The 16,947-nt window shown below is 32.2% G+C and overlaps 1 protein-coding gene across 1 annotated transcript in view; it reads right to left on the bottom strand.

Moving 5' to 3' along the window:
• Positions 1-981: 981 nt before the first annotated feature.
• Positions 982-16,947, bottom strand: part of LOC134692513 (complement C3-like) — an 85,260-nt gene continuing 69,294 nt past the window's right edge. Inside the window, exons 29-44 of the mRNA XM_063552970.1 lie at positions 16,748-16,909; positions 15,904-16,076; positions 11,699-12,070; positions 11,233-11,320; positions 10,388-10,456; positions 9,384-9,486; positions 7,834-7,923; positions 6,982-7,074; positions 5,527-5,610; positions 4,515-4,662; positions 3,770-3,853; positions 3,228-3,311; positions 2,618-2,701; positions 2,074-2,157; positions 1,530-1,613; positions 982-1,069 (exon numbers count right to left, since the gene is read on the bottom strand). Of these exons, the coding sequence (XP_063409040.1) occupies positions 982-1,069; positions 1,530-1,613; positions 2,074-2,157; positions 2,618-2,701; positions 3,228-3,311; positions 3,770-3,853; positions 4,515-4,662; positions 5,527-5,610; positions 6,982-7,074; positions 7,834-7,923; positions 9,384-9,486; positions 10,388-10,456; positions 11,233-11,320; positions 11,699-12,070; positions 15,904-16,076; positions 16,748-16,909 (1,890 nt within the window). The remainder of the gene's footprint in view (positions 1,070-1,529; positions 1,614-2,073; positions 2,158-2,617; positions 2,702-3,227; positions 3,312-3,769; positions 3,854-4,514; positions 4,663-5,526; positions 5,611-6,981; positions 7,075-7,833; positions 7,924-9,383; positions 9,487-10,387; positions 10,457-11,232; positions 11,321-11,698; positions 12,071-15,903; positions 16,077-16,747; positions 16,910-16,947) is intronic.

The raw sequence follows: 16,947 nt of genomic DNA, 5'->3' as shown, positions 1-16,947 counted from the left end.
TCCACCATTACCATATATGATGAGATATTTCTTACCTTTCTGTTCCTGATTCCTCAATATAGTGATAGCCACCATTACCATATATGATGAGTTTATTTCTTACCTTTCTGTTCCTGATTCCTCAATATAGTGATATCCACCATTACCATATATGATGAGTTTATTTCTTACCTTTCTGTTCCTGATTCCTCAATATAGTGATATCCACCATTACCATATATGATGAGTTTATTTCTTACCTTTCTGTTCCTGATTCCTCAATATAGTGATAGCCACCATTACCATATATGATGAGTTTATTTCTTACCTTTCTGTTCCTGATTCCTCAATATAGTGATATCCACCATTACCATATATGATGAGTTATTTCTTACCTTTCTGTTCCTGATTCCTCAATATAGTGATAGCCACCATTACCATATATGATGAGTTTATTTCTTACCTTTCTGTTCCTGATTCCTCAATATAGTGATAGCCACCATTACCATATATGATGAGTTTATTTCTTACCTTTCTGTTCCTGATTCCTCAATATAGTGATAGCCACCATTACCATATATGATGAGTTTATTTCTTACCTTTCTGTTCCTGATTCCTCAATATAGTGATAGCCACCATTACCATATATGATGAGTTTATATCTTACCTCTCTGTTCCTGATTCCTCAATATAGTGATAGCCACCATTACCATATATGATGAGTTTATATCTTACCTCTCTGTTCCTGATTCCTCAATATAGTGATATCCACCATTACCATATATGATGAGTTTATTTCTTACCTTTCTGTTCCTGATTCCTCAATATAGTGATAGCCACCATTACCATATATGATGAGTTTATTTCTTACCTTTCTGTTCCTGATTCCTCAATATAGTGATAGCCACCATTACCATATATGATGAGTTTATTTCTTACCTTTCTGTTCCTGATTCCTCAATATAGTGATAGCCACCATTACCATATATGATGAGTTTATTTCTACCTTTCTGTTCCTGATTCCTCAATATAGTGATAGCCACCATTACCATATATGATGAGTTTATTTCTTACCTTCCTGTTCCGGATTCTTCAATATAGTGATAGCCACCATTACCATATATGATGAGTTTATTTCTTACCTCTCTGTTCCTGATTCCTCAATATAGTGATAGCCACCATTACCATATATGATGAGTTTATTTCTTACCTCTCTGTTCCTGATTCCTCAATATAGTGATAGCCACCATTACCATATATGATGAGTTTATTTCTTACCTCTCTGTTCCTGATTCCTCAATATAGTGATAGCCACCATTACCATATATGATGAGTTTATTTCTTACCTTTCTGTTCCTGATTCCTCAATATAGTGATAGCCACCATTACCATATATGATGAGTTTATTTCTTACCTTTCTGTTCCTGATTCCTCAATATAGTGATAGCCACCATTACCATATATGATGAGTTTATTTCTTACCTTTCTGTTCCTGATTCTTCAATATAGTGATAGCCACCATTACCATATATGATGAGTTTATTTCTTACCTTTCTGTTCCTGATTCCTCAATATAGTGATAGCCACCATTACCATATATGATGAGTTTATTTCTTACCTTTCTGTTCCTGATTCTTCAATATAGTGATAGCCACCATTACCATATATGATGAGTTTATTTCTTACCTCTCTGTTCCTGATTCCTCAATATAGTGATATCCACCATTACCATATATGATGAGTTTATTTCTTACCTTTCTGTTCCTGATTCCTCAATATAGTGATATCCACCATTACCATATATGATGAGTTTATTTCTTACCTTTCTGTTCCTGATTCCTCAATATAGTGATATCCACCATTACCATATATGATGAGTTTATTTCTTACCTTTCTGTTCCTGATTCCTCAATATAGTGATATCCACCATTACCATATATGATGAGTTTATTTCTTACCTTTCTGTTCCTGATTCCTCAATATAGTGATATTCACCATTACCATATATGATGAGTTTATTTCTTACCTTTCTGTTCCTGATTCTTCAATATAGTGATAGCCACCATTACCATATATGATGAGTTTATTTCTTACCTTTCTGTTCCTGATTCTTCAATATAGTGATAGCCACCATTACCATATATGATGAGTTTATTTCTTACCTTTCTGTTCCTGATTCTTCAATATAGTGATAGCCACCATTACCATATATGATGAGTTTATTTCTTACCTTTCTGTTCCTGATTCCTCAATATAGTGATAGCCACCATTACCATATATGATGAGTTTATTTCCTACCTTTCTGTTCCTGATTCCTCAATATAGTGATAGCCACCATTACCATATATGATGAGTTTATTTCTTACCTTTCTGTTCCTGATTCCTCAATATAGTGATAGCCACCATTACCATATATGATGAGTTTATATCTTACCTCTCTGTTCCTGATTCCTCAATATAGTGATAGCCACCATTACCATATATGATGAGTTTATTTCTTACCTTTCTGTTCCTGATTCCTCAATATAGTGATAGCCACCATTACCATATATGATGAGTTTATTTCTTACCTTTCTGTTCCTGATTCTTCAATATAGTGATAGCTACCATTACCATATATGATGAGTTTATTTCTTACCTTTCTGTTCCTGATTCTTCAATATAGTGATAGCCACCATTACCATATATGATGAGTTTATTTCTTACCTTTCTGTTCCTGATTCTTCAATATAGTGATAGCCACCATTACCATATATGATGAGTTTATTTCTTACCTTTCTGTTCCTGATTCCTCAATATAGTGATAGCCACCATTACCATATATGATGAGATATTTCTTACCTTTCTGTTCCTGATTCCTCAATATAGTGATAGCCACCATTACCATATATGATGAGTTTATTTCTTACCTTTCTGTTCCTGATTCCTCAATATAGTGATAGCCACCATTACCATATATGATGAGTTTATTTCTTACCTTTCTGTTCCTGATTCCTCAATATAGTGATAGCCACCATTACCATATATGATGAGTTTATTTCTTACCTTTCTGTTCCTGATTCTTCAATATAGTGATAGCCACCATTACCATATATGATGAGATATTTCTTACCTTTCTGTTCCTGATTCCTCAATATAGTGATAGCCACCATTACCATATATGATGAGTTTATTTCTTACCTTTCTGTTCCTGATTCCTCAATATAGTGATATCCACCATTACCATATATGTTGAGTTTATATCTTACCTCTCTGTTCCTGATTCCTCAATATAGTGATAGCCACCATTACCATATATGATGAGTTTATTTCTTACCTTTCTGTTCCTGATTCTTCAATATAGTGATAGCCACCATTACCATATATGATGAGATATTTCTTACCTTTCTGTTCCTGATTCTTCAATATAGTGATAGCCACCATTACCATATATGATGAGTTTATTTCTTACCTTTCTGTTCCTGATTCCTCAATATAGTGATATCCACCATTTCCATATATGATGAGATATTTCTTACCTTTCTGTTCCTGATTCCTCAATATAGTGATAGCCACCATTACCATATATGATGAGTTTATTTCTTACCTTTCTGTTCCTGATTCCTCAATATAGTGATAGCCACCATTACCATATATGATGAGTTTATTTCTTACCTTTCTGTTCCTGATTCCTCAATATAGTGATAGCCACCATTACCATATATGATGAGTTTATTTCTTACCTTTCTGTTCCTGATTCCTCAATATAGTGATAGCCACCATTACCATATATGATGAGTTTATTTCTTACCTTTCTGTTCCTGATTCCTCAATATAGTGATAGCCACCATTACCATATATGATGAGTTTATTTCTTACCTTTCTGTTCCTGATTCTTCAATATAGTGATAGCCACCATTACCATATATGATGAGTTTATTTCTTACCTCTCTGTTCCTGATTCCTCAATATAGTGATAGCCACCATTACCATATATGATGAGTTTATTTCTTACCTTTCTGTTCCTGATTCTTCAATATAGTGATAGCCACCATTACCATATATGATGAGTTTATTTCTTACCTTTCTGTTCCTGATTCCTCAATATAGTGATAGCCACCATTACCATATATGATGAGTTTATTTCTTACCTTTCTGTTCCTGATTCCTCAATATAGTGATAGCCACCATTACCATATATGATGAGATATTTCTTACCTTTCTGTTCCTGATTCCTCAATATAGTGATATCCACCATTTCCATATATGATGAGATATTTCTTACCTTTCTGTTCCTGATTCCTCAATATAGTGATAGCCACCATTACCATATATGATGAGTTTATTTCTTACCTTTCTGTTCCTGATTCCTCAATATAGTGATAGCCACCATTACCATATATGATGAGTTTATTTCTTACCTTTCTGTTCCTGATTCTTCAATATAGTGATAGCCACCATTACCATATATGATGAGATATTTCTTACCTTTCTGTTCCTGATTCCTCAATATAGTGATAGCCACCATTACCATATATGATGAGTTTATTTCTTACCTTTCTGTTCCTGATTCCTCAATATAGTGATAGCCACCATTACCATATATGATGTAGTAGTGTCCACTTTCTAATAGCTCTATAGTACATCTTAGGTTTATCCAGAAGTCTACCTCACTGTCTACTGTTAAATCTGATCGGTCGGGAACTATATAATTAATGTAAAAGGTTATAAATAAGAAGTACGAATTTTAATTAAATTCAGAAATTATTGCTTGCATATATTATTGTAATTTTGTAATTTGAGACTAAATTACGATGACCTTAATCTGTTCTACCTAGAACTACATATAGCAACAGTTTATCAAAATGTAAGAGTTTCAGTGGCGGATCCAGAACTTTTCCTAAGGGGGGCCCTCTGACTGACCTAAGAGGGGGCCCGCTCCAGTCATGCTTCAATGATTCCCTATATAATCAACCAAATTTTCCCACAAAAGGGGGGGCCCGGGCCCCCCAGGGCCCCCCCTGGATCCACCTATAAGTTTTTTTACTGTTTACAGTTTTAACAACAATCGTTTTTAATATTTACCTGAAAATGGATTTCAGCTTAACAATACTGTGAATTCATCAGTGATAGATAAAGTGAAGTCTGCCTATACAACCTTTGGTTAACTATCATTTTTGTTCAGTTCAATTAATTCATTGTATTAAGTGTAAAGTTTAAAGATTATTGGACTAAATATTAATCAAGCTACATCACAGATTTGACAAGTCTTTAATGAATTTTGAATTATTACAGTAAAATTTAGAATAGTAAAATATATACTTTTAAATTAATATAGAAAAGGATAAATAGATTTTTAATACAGGACATATGAATAGGTGGATGTTTAATTTCAAGAAGCAACTGTTAAATGCATATTCTGTAAAATAACATGTTAAAAATAAATGAAAGCATTTAGATTGACCTGTCCAGAAGATCCAACACATGACCTGAAACCAAAACGAGCACACTTTTAAAAAGACCACAAAAGAAGTTCAATTTAAAAGGAATATAAGTACTTCAACTTACTTGTATTTATGACTGATTGAATAACAGTTGAAATGACAATATGATTCCCGGCTATTCTTGCTCCACTAACTTTTATCCTTAACACTGTAATTATAAATTCAGTATGTATAAAATTAGTTAAAGATACAAATAGTCAGAATGCAATACTAGTATGTGCAAAGTTTAAACCATAAGGAATAACCTGAGATCACCCCTAGTTTTTGATGGGGTTGGCGTTGTTCATACTTTAGTTTTCTATGTTGTGTTTTGTGTACTGTTTTTTGTATGTTGGTCTTTTTCTTTATTTGCCAAGGTGTCGTCATTTTAATTTTGACTAATGAGTTTGAATGTCATTTTGGTATCTTCAGCCTCTCTTTTCTAAGTTTCAACTTCTTAAAACCATGTCCCCTAAGTATCTTTCGCCTCTCTGGAAAGTGTGCAAATAATTTCTAAAAATGTGTACACAAAATGAGGTGCACATCTTAAATTTATTTTCTTCCATTCTGAAGGTTTTATATTATTAATCATTAACATTATCCAACATACCATAATCATATCCATGACATGTCATGTCATGTCATACACTGCTGCTGCATTGACCTTTAACCTTTAACTTACCATAATCATATCCATGACATGTCATGTCATACACTGCTGCTACATTGACCTTTAACCTTTAACTTACCATAATCATATCCATGACATGTCATGTCATACACTGCTGCTGCATTGATCTTTAACCTTTAACTTACCATAATCATATCCGTGACATGTCATGTCATACACTGCTGCTGCATTGACCTTTAACCTTTAACTTACCATAATCATATCCGTGACATGTCATGTCATACACTGCTGCTGCATTGACCTTTAACCTTTAACTTACCATAATCATATCCATGACATGTCATGTCATACACTGCTGCTGCATTGACCTTTAACCTTTAACTTACCATAATCATATCCGTGACATGTCATGTCATACACTGCTGCTGCATTGACCTTTAACCTTTAACTTACCATAATCATATCCATGACATGTCATGTCATACACTGCTGCTGCATTGACCTTTAACCTTTAACTTACCATAATCATATCCATGACATGTCTTGTCATACACTGCTGCTGCATTGACCTTTAACCTTTAACTTACCATAATCATATCTGTGACATGTCATGTCATACACTGCTGCTGCATTGACCTTTAACCTTTAACTTACCATAATCATATCCATGACATGTCATGTCATACACTGCTGCAGCATTGAACTTTAACCTTTAACTTACCATAATCATATCCATGACATGTCATGTCATACACTGCTGCAGCATTGAACTTTAACCTTAAACGTACCATATTGACCTTTAACCTTTAACTTACCATAATCATATCCATGACATGTCATGTCATACACTGCTGCAGCATTGAACTTTAACCTTTAACGTACCATATTGACCTTTAACCTTTAACTTACCATAATCATATCCATGACAAGTCATGTCATACACTGCTGCTGCGTCAATCAATGAACCTTTCAGTTTGTTGTCCCAAATTTCTGCACATTCGCCTATAACACAAAATGTGTATATCAGATGTATATTTCACCTGTTATGCAAGAATTTTATATTTATATCAAAACTGTTATCAATGATTGTCATTACTACATGAGGGGCCTCAGTGGCTGAGTGGTCTTAGTAGTTACTACTGTAATCACTAGCCAGTCAACACTCAGGTTGTAAGTTCCAATTTAACCCAGCTCGTGCGGGTTTTTTTCCGAAAGTCATGGTTTTCCCCAGAATTTCTCCCCCAATACAAACTAGCTTCCAAGAAATAGCCTTAAAGGGGTCCTTAATCGTGCTAAGCACAAAAAAATCAAATCAGTACTGCCTGAAGAGAGAACATTTTCATTTTTTTTTCATCATTTAACAAATAAGGTCCATGTGACCTTGGCACACTAAGTTGAACTTGTAAATCCAATAAATATAACAAAAGATGAGTTGCCCTATCAAATAATGCACACAGAAGGCACAATTTAAATTGTGGTATTTTTCAAGTAATAAGAAAATACATCATGCTTTCCAATTCAAACCTTAAGTTTAGCATATGTACATGTAATCCCTTTATCAATATTCTGATTTTGTTTATTTTCAAATACTTATTCTGGAACTTTTTAAATTCTACCCAGCTAATATTTGGTATATTCTACCCAGCTAATATTTGGTATATTCTACCCAGCTAATATTTGGTATATTCTACCCAGTTAATATTAGGTATGTTAGGTTTTACTAACAAAACTAACTTTAAATTCTATACCACTATAATTTACCTTCAACACAATGACAATTCTCTTTACTACAGAAAACATCTAATTCTGCCACTTCATACTGCAGACTGTAAAACTTCACACATCTCTCATCTGAAAACAAATTTTGCTTCAAAATATTTTGATACCATAATAGTACATGTATTATCTATAGATATAGGAACATGTGGTGTGAGTGCCAATTAGACAACTCTCTGTCCAAATAACAATTTTAAAAAAGTAAATCATTTTAGGTCAATGTACGGCCTTCAACAAGGAGCCTTGGCTCACACTGAACAACAAGCTATAAAGGGCCCCAAAATTACTAGTGTAAAACTATTCAAACGGGAAAACCAAAGGTCTAATACCATTATATTGACAGAAAATATCATGAGAAACTGTATGTGACATTTATTTTAGAATCTAAGTTTTACCGTTTTGAGAAAATGAAATTACGAAAAACAAAAATTGTAACAATGTATATATTGTTTGGTTAAATAAGGCTAAATACAATAAAAAAAAATCTTAATCAAGGACAAATATCAAATTATTTGTGTTTGCTTTCAAATCACTTTACTGAATATCTAGTTGGTTAGTTAGTGGTTGGCATTGTCTGTTTAACAGTCTAATACTTTTATCTAATTTAAGTTATCCTTATATTCATAACTTTGTTTTTTAATATTTTATCAAAACATCAACATGAGGGAGTCTACAAAATTGATTGAATGATGGTTCCAATAGATCTTATCATTTAATTTGGATGTAACACGTCTTCTGATTGGCTAACATTATTTTGTTATTAGCCCATGAACATAATTTAGTCATGTGACCATGACGTCATCATCATTTTTTCATGGTTTTCTACAGTTTAAAATGAAATTTAGAACTAAATTATAAGAAATGATGTGATATTTGTTCTGTTTATTCGAAATAACATAAAAAATGTGGTGCACACTGTTTAAAAACCCATCTACGCGCTTTATTCAGTGTGCAACAAATTTTTTATGTTATTTCTTCATAGACAGAAAAAATATTACAGCATTCCTTAAATAATTGCAACACTTTCTAAGAGAATTTGTGCCTATTGAACTATCGATGTCCTACAAGAATCACTTTTCCTTTGTCACGTCAGACATTTTCTAATATGATGTAAAAAAAATTACTGAACCTTTGTAATGTCAAGTAATGGCAGACAAATGGGGATAAGGTGTATTGTAAAAGAGCTATACAGTTTTAATTTTGTGGAAATTGTAATTTACCAAAATTAACTAATTTAAAAAAAATACCAATAGAAAGTTCAGCTTTTACAATAATATACTGCAAAAGCAGAATTTTTTGTGGAGGATGTAATTTCGTTTATTTCGTTGTAGAAATATATCCACGAAATTAAAAACCCTTGAAAATTTAACCTACATATAATATCACTTCCATTTGCTGGAAACCACGAAATTAAATTCCCATCTGAAACAACCTTATAGACAAAACCCCGAAATTTTAACCCCAAGAAAGATAATGTTTCTACAGTAGTTGAGTTTTGTAACTGAATATGTCAATCATTTTTATGAATGATTTACCTTTCTTTGAATAGTCATAAACTTCCACTTTTGCTGACTGAAGATTTTCTACCTCAAAATCCATTATCATCCTTAACTTGAAACAAATTTCTTCCTGTGGTATCTATTGCAAAGAAATGAACAATAAATGAGGAAATTTATTTTCAGGCAAGTATAAAATTGCAGATCTTAAACAGTTTTTATTGTTTTCACTCATGTTTATAAACTCTCAGAGCCATTAAGAGGTTGTCATTATATATTTGTATAGACATTTGTTTTAAAATTGTTGAAGACCATAAGCTGATCATGACCTCTAAACTTTTTTCAATGTCATAAGGCTTATCTAACTGAAGTTTCCCCCATGTTCATCTGCTGTTCCAGGTGAGGAATATGACAGTTTTTTTTAAGGTGGTACATAACACTACAGGGAGATAACTCTGTAAAAATCAGCTGAACATTTTAATCACATTCTATTGCTTAGGAAATATCAAGCTTATCAATGATCAAAATAAATGTTTGTCAAACTGCTATATATCCAATTAATTTTCCAATGAAGCGTGTGGTTCATTTTGTTTCTCTTCAAATTTTTGACAAAGGGTAAAAATTAATATTGTGTCAAAATTTTATGAAAATTAAACAAGTCAAATTAATTTTAGTCAAGGTGTTTGGTACCACCTTAACATACCTTTCATTGGTTGATATAGTCTAACATTTGATTTTTTTTTAAAGGTTTTATGGACATCCTACTTTTTAAATTTAACTTGGAGTTTGGTATTTTTTGTGAATCCTTTTATAATTCAAATTGACAGGTTTAAACGTATCTTTCATATTCTGATACCATGTAAATAAAGTGGTCAAACAAGGTATCTATTTAGCAGACAAAATTACCGCTTCCTTTTTTGTTGCAGAGGCAATCAAATCAATACTATATGCAGATGTAGCCTGAAACGGGCGGCCTGAAACTGTACTTATTCCAAATCTAAGAAAGACAGTTTAAATGTCATAAAATAATCCAAATTTCCAACCTTTTGTAAGTAAAATGTTATAGCTCTCTTAGATACATCAAAACTGTCAATGAAATCTTCTTCTGTAACCTGTAAAAAGAAAAGTAAATGATCATCATCATGGGACTTTCTTTGTAGGATTACTTGGCTGTTATTATTATAATAATGATTATTTGATGACCAGTACAAAAAAATCATGATTATTTGTTTTTTTTTGATAATCTAGGACTGTATTTTTGATAATTTGATTATCTTGAGTAAAAAAAATAATTAATGGTTCTGTGCTTACTTGGACACCCCAAAGAAAGGTTAGTTAATGTTCTGACAATATCATGAAATAGACATGCACAAATATTTTTTGTTTTGATGCTGACACATTGAAATTAACCAGACAAATGTTTATATTTATATCTTAGAAAATTGAAGGATATTTTTTGTAATTCAAAAATTGTGACAATATTTTTAAAAATATGATTCCCATTTAGGCCAATCTAAATGGCGGGCAATTTGTTTTGGCAATTTTCTAATTTCAAGATGTACTCTTTTAATTGAAGATGAATTTTTGCTTTTTTGCCACTACTTATATTTGCATTATTATTCTGCTCGCAAAAGTTGTTCATAATAAACCTCTCAATAAAAATAAAAATATACTGTAAATCAGCTTATTATCAATGATACTTTATTTCACAATTAGCCCTGTCCAGCAATTTTCACAGAGATTATATTTCATGATTCTCAAATTTACTTGATGTAGTTAAATAAATAATTATAGAAAAATCCATGTTTTTCATATTCACTAAAGTCAGAAAAATAAAAATCTCAGGAAAAAAAATGGTTTACAGTAAGTAAATAAATAAAAGATATACCTTTTTCAAGTCCTCTTCTTCAACAACATATCCTGTCGGTAATCCAACATCTATCACTGGCATGTCTAAAATCTCATTCCCCATGTACCTAAAATAATATATCCATTATAAGTATACAAAACAAACAAGAATATATATTTATATATAGAACACCATGCCTGCTCACCACTAGTACATTTCCAAGATGAGTGAACATTGCAATTTTTATTAAAATTCAAATTTATTTATATTTTCAAAAGTCTGCTTTACAATGAACAATATCACTGAACTAGTACACCACTCCAGTTGCAGGATTTTATTGCTGTATTGAAGACCCATTTGTTGCCTTGGGATGTTTAATGCTCTTTGGTTGGGAAGTTGTCTCTTTAACACATTCCCCATTTCTATTCTCAATTTTGTCTGTAAAAAGATTTAATTTACATGTACCTTTATCATAATTCTACGTTAAAATGATACATGTACTTACGAAACACAAATTTCCATACACTTCTGTTGCCTACTGGCACCACGGCGACGGGCAGACCTGCCTGTTCTTCTCCTGTTGCTCCTCCTACCATTTATTCTACGTCTGCCACTCTGCCCTCGGCCACTTCGCCCTCTGCCACTTCTCCCTCTTGATGTTTCAATATCCACTTCACCTGACAAATCAACGTTTAATAAATCTGGTCCACTAGGACCTGAGGGTGGACGTGGCCCTTGTACACGATCTGGAGGTGGATTGACATTCTGGTTAGAGAAACCTATTCTGGGGTCAGGATCTGGGACATTGTATCTGTCTAGGACCACATCATAATCAATAATGTCCTCACATTTACCACAGACATCACATTGTTGGTCTCTGTAATGAAACTCTTTAGAATTAAGAATCGGAAGACAATATTTTCAGACAAAATAGGCTGTAAATTTAGCTGTATTACTAGTACATTGTTTTTTTTATCTAATGGAGAGTTCTGTGTGTGCCCCTTCTGAATCCATGCCTGAAACCTATAGAAAGCCAACATTTACCAGAAACCTGACTACACTAAACTTTTGCATTACTGTGGATTCATAATTATTCGTTAGATACCAACTTTCGTTGGTTTTGTGTGCACAGTTGAAAAACAAATTCAGATTTTCAATCAATTACAAAGTTTTTAAAGGCTTAGTATTCAGGAAGTACACCACTAATTCATGGTCCCATTGCTTTCTATGTTAAATTCCTCTGTTTCAAGCAGGCACACCTCTTTTATTTTAAGTTCAAATAAAGTGGCAATCATTGCATTTCAAAGCAACACTTTATGGTGTCTTGTACTGAAAAAATCAACATACCTTGCATGGCATATAAGAAAGAACTGGTTCCCAGAACTTCAGATGTACCAAAACAGGTACTTTAGATCTGACAAACAGACAAAATGTACCCTCTTTTTAAAATTTGGTGCAGTTTTTTTAATATTCAAAACTAAAAGTCCAAAAGTGTTCTACAATGATCACCAGTCCTTCAGCTTTCATTTGATACCAAAAATACCTAAATATTCTACATATTTTGAAAGTTACACTCATGCGTAGGAACTATTTTGTGTTAAATATGTACTACTTTCTGGTATGTGCTTTCTGGCCGGGCCTGAATTAGTGGTGTTACACCTATAACAGAACCAAACTTGCTATATTGACTTGAGCATTACTTTTTTTCATTCTATGATCTATTTCAAGCAATAAAAAACATATAAAGCTTTACTCCAAAGACTATGTTATTACTTCAAAGCTCAAATTGGACTGGTAGTAACATATGGGTTATTCAAAGAAAACTGCATATGTATATTACCAGTGGCCAATATATTTTTTTTATTCTCAATATCATTGTTTTATTTATTAATTTCTATAAGGAAAGCTATTCACTTACTAATAGTCATAATTTTATCAGAGAATCTTCATTGAATAAAAATATATTACTCCAAACTTAAGACATAAATGAGAAATTATCCCCCCTTTTTTCTTGAAATTCAAAAAAAGCTTTTTTTGTATGAACCATAAATTCTGTGGTAAAACATAGATTAATAAGAGCAATTTATATATCCCTCAGCTAGATAACTTACTAAACTGGTTCAAAATTGCATGCACAGTGAGATTTTAGAATTCTTATATGAGTATATACCATTTGCCTAGATTGTAAAAGGCTACCATAAGAAAAACAAAAAATCTTGAAAAATCAGAAAATTATTTTGACCAAGAGCTATTCTGTTCCATATACAAGTCATAAAATACATGTTTTATGGATTTCCATCAGAAAAAATGCAAAAATAAGAACTTGGAGTCAAGTCCTCACTGCATGCATGTTGTATGACCATAAAAGGCTAACATATTTGACTATGCCAATTTAAGAGCTTAAATTTCCCATAAGCAGGTTGGTTGACCAAAAAAAGATGATTAAACATGATTACTAACATCATATTTGACTTATTTTCATTGGAATAGGTACAACTTCTAAAAATTGGATTTCTGGTGATTCTCTGTAATAGGAAGTACACCACTAATTCATGGTCCCATTGCTTTCTATGTTAAATTCCTCTGTTTCAAGCAGGCACACCTCTTTTATTTTAAGTTCAAATAAAGTGGCAATCATTGCATTTCAAAGCAACACTTTATGGTGTCTTGTACTGAAAAAATCAACATACCTTGCATGGCATATAAGAAAGAACTGGTTCCCAGAACTTCAGATGTACCAAAACAGGTACTTTAGATCTGACAAACAGACAAAATGTACCCTCTTTTTAAAATTTGGTGCAGTTTTTTTAATATTCAAAACTAAAAGTCCAAAAGTGTTCTACAATGATCACCAGTCCTTCAGCTTTCATTTGATACCAAAAATACCTAAATATTCTACATATTTTGAAAGTTACACTCATGCGTAGGAACTATTTTGTGTTAAATATGTACTACTTTCTGGTATGTGCTTTCTGGCCGGGCCTGAATTAGTGGTGTTACACCTTCAGAGATTAGCAAAACCATGAAATCAAATATCCACAAAAATGCAAGTTTTCCTCAATCTGCATCTGGGAAAATTAACACAAATGAAAATAAATAAATCCACAGTAGGTTAGATATACAAAGAATATATTTGGGTAATTCAATCTATAAATACCCCTGTTTAATATTAAAAAAATCTAAAATGCCAAAGAGTTTTGCTTTCATGACAGGTTTTATTGTTTTATTCACAGCTGAATTCAAACAAAATTGTTTTCTTAAGGGTAAATATCATATACTGGTTAATGGAAATTTGCATGTAAGTATGTTTTTTTACTTTATGATATCTCCCTTTCTTTACCTTTATATGCTAATCTCACAAAACAAATTTAACCCCGCCCCATTTTTGCACTGTCCCAAGTCAGAAGCCTCTGGTCTTGGTTAGTCTGGTATGTTTATTAAATTATACTTCATTGACATTTATTTGTTTTTAAATCTAATCTGATGTCCATTTTCAATGAACTAGTGCACAGTTTTGTTTAGGGGCCAGATGAAGCCCACCTGTGTTGAAGACCCATTAGTGGCCTTTGGATGCTAGTTTGCTCTTTAGTCAGGTTGTTGCCTCTTTGACACATTCCCCATTTCCTTTCTCAATTCAAATGACAAAGGAGTAGGTTCGATAAGGTCCTAAAATGACCCTCTTTTGTACCTTAAACTTCAACTTATGATTTATTCACCAATATCACAATGGATCATAGCTAAACTGATGTCATCACAAACAGTACTTATTTTTTTTCAATAAAATTTGGTAAGACCCCTTTTGGCCCCAAAATATAGCAGATTTACAAAATTGTTAAAATGTAAATTGTAAGTTATTTATTTGAAAATAGAATTTTTCTGCTGCATAATTTGGGCTGTTTTTGACAATACGATGCACATATATCTGGTACTAGCATCATTAACTCATGCTAAATTACTGAAATCTTCAGAATTTTAGCATTTTAGTTAAATTGAAGGTTTCCATCTTAAATGAAAGTAGCCTAATTTGTGTTCATTCTTAATATTGAAATGCAAGTTGTATTTGATGATAATACATAACATATATAAAGGTTGGGATGAACACGGATGCATCCACTTTCATTTTTGACAAAAACCATCTGAAAAGTGACACTTTTTGGCATATTCAATAGATTTTTCATATTTAAGCTTGATTCAGAGCGTTTTTAATGGCTAAATCAGTTAAACATTTTCACTTAAACTAAATAAATGAACTGAAATGGACACTTAACTGTTTCAAATGTGTCTAAAATCTTTCAGCAGATGAACTTGAAAAATTGAGGCCATAATCGGCCCTTAACGGACCTACTCCTTAGCATTGATTATTGTACAGGAAACATTGAGCTCATACGCCGACAAAAAAGATCTTTAAACACAATGTTTTTAATGACATTTTGCATGTTTAACCTGAATTTTTAGTTTGTGGACGTCTGCGCTCTATGTTTCCTGGTCCAAAATTTGGTTGAAATCTGGACAATTTTGTCAAAATCTCTTATTTTTTATCTATTTTGGATGTAGAAATCAACCCTTTAGAATAAAACTTTGACATGAATAGTTCTATTTTACCTTCTCACATTTGTTTTAGACAACTTAAAACATATTTTATCTTGTACCATTCAATTTTATAATGGGGGCTAAATATGGCCCTTACTGAACTTACTCCTTTAAACCTACCTCTGTGATTGTTTTTCCTGTAGTATATCTACATCAATATCATCTATTTCTATATTGATGTCAAATTTACACCCAGTTCTCTCGGTGTCGTTGACATTATAACGAAATTCTACCTCCATACGAGCCACGCCTCTTCCTTGTGTTGTCACATGTAACTTTCCAGTGGCAGGGATCTATATTAGGATGAAGAATAAAGGTATGAGTATTTAAACTAGTTAATATCAAAACTGTGCATTCATTAGTATTCATGACATGGAATACCAATTTTGTAGATTTCATGGCGAGAGGTAAACCAGGATATTAAAGATTTTCATCAATCCAAGTAAATATTATAATACATGTTTTCCACATTATATATATGTAACCACAGTATCATTGCAGCTTTGAATTTTCATAGCTCATCTTAAATATTAGAACTTGGTAATACCCTACTATAAAATGTAATCCATTTGTCATTTTTGAACAATAAAATATGTTTAAACTACTATAAAATTATTATAAACACAAAATGGTTTGTTCCTTGTTGTGACTTTATATCTACTTCATGCAAAGATTTCTTATCCACTGCATATATTTATGTTTCCTTTCAATGGAGGTGTTCCAAAAATATTGAGTTCCATGTGACTGTGTAATTTCATCATGCATACTGCTTAAGTTTACAAACCATTTTAGTTAATGGAGGTGTTCCCTAAATTGTGTGATTATTGTGATTACTGTATACTTTACATCATGCACTGATTTTTAAACCATAGATTTATGTTCCTTTTAATTAAAGTGTTCCCTAAATGGTGTTTTCCTTATTATGAATAATTGCAGTGTTCCTTTGCTGCAACTATATACTTACATCATGAACAGATTTCTCAACCATAGATTCACGTTCCTGTAAATTGAGGTGTTCCCTAAATGTACTATTATGTCCTGAAGTAATAGTACACCTCATGTTCACATCTTCTGCATATGTTCTAACATTATACATGGACAGGGCCTGTAGTCCTACTATAGTGTCCTGTAAATAAGATATGGTATTTTATAATGAAGAATCTT

This window comes from Mytilus trossulus, chromosome 12 (genome assembly GCF_036588685.1).
Source record: "Mytilus trossulus isolate FHL-02 chromosome 12, PNRI_Mtr1.1.1.hap1, whole genome shotgun sequence".
NCBI classification, from domain to species: domain Eukaryota; kingdom Metazoa; phylum Mollusca; class Bivalvia; order Mytilida; family Mytilidae; genus Mytilus; species Mytilus trossulus.
This window is presented reverse-complemented; position numbering and strand designations above follow the sequence as displayed.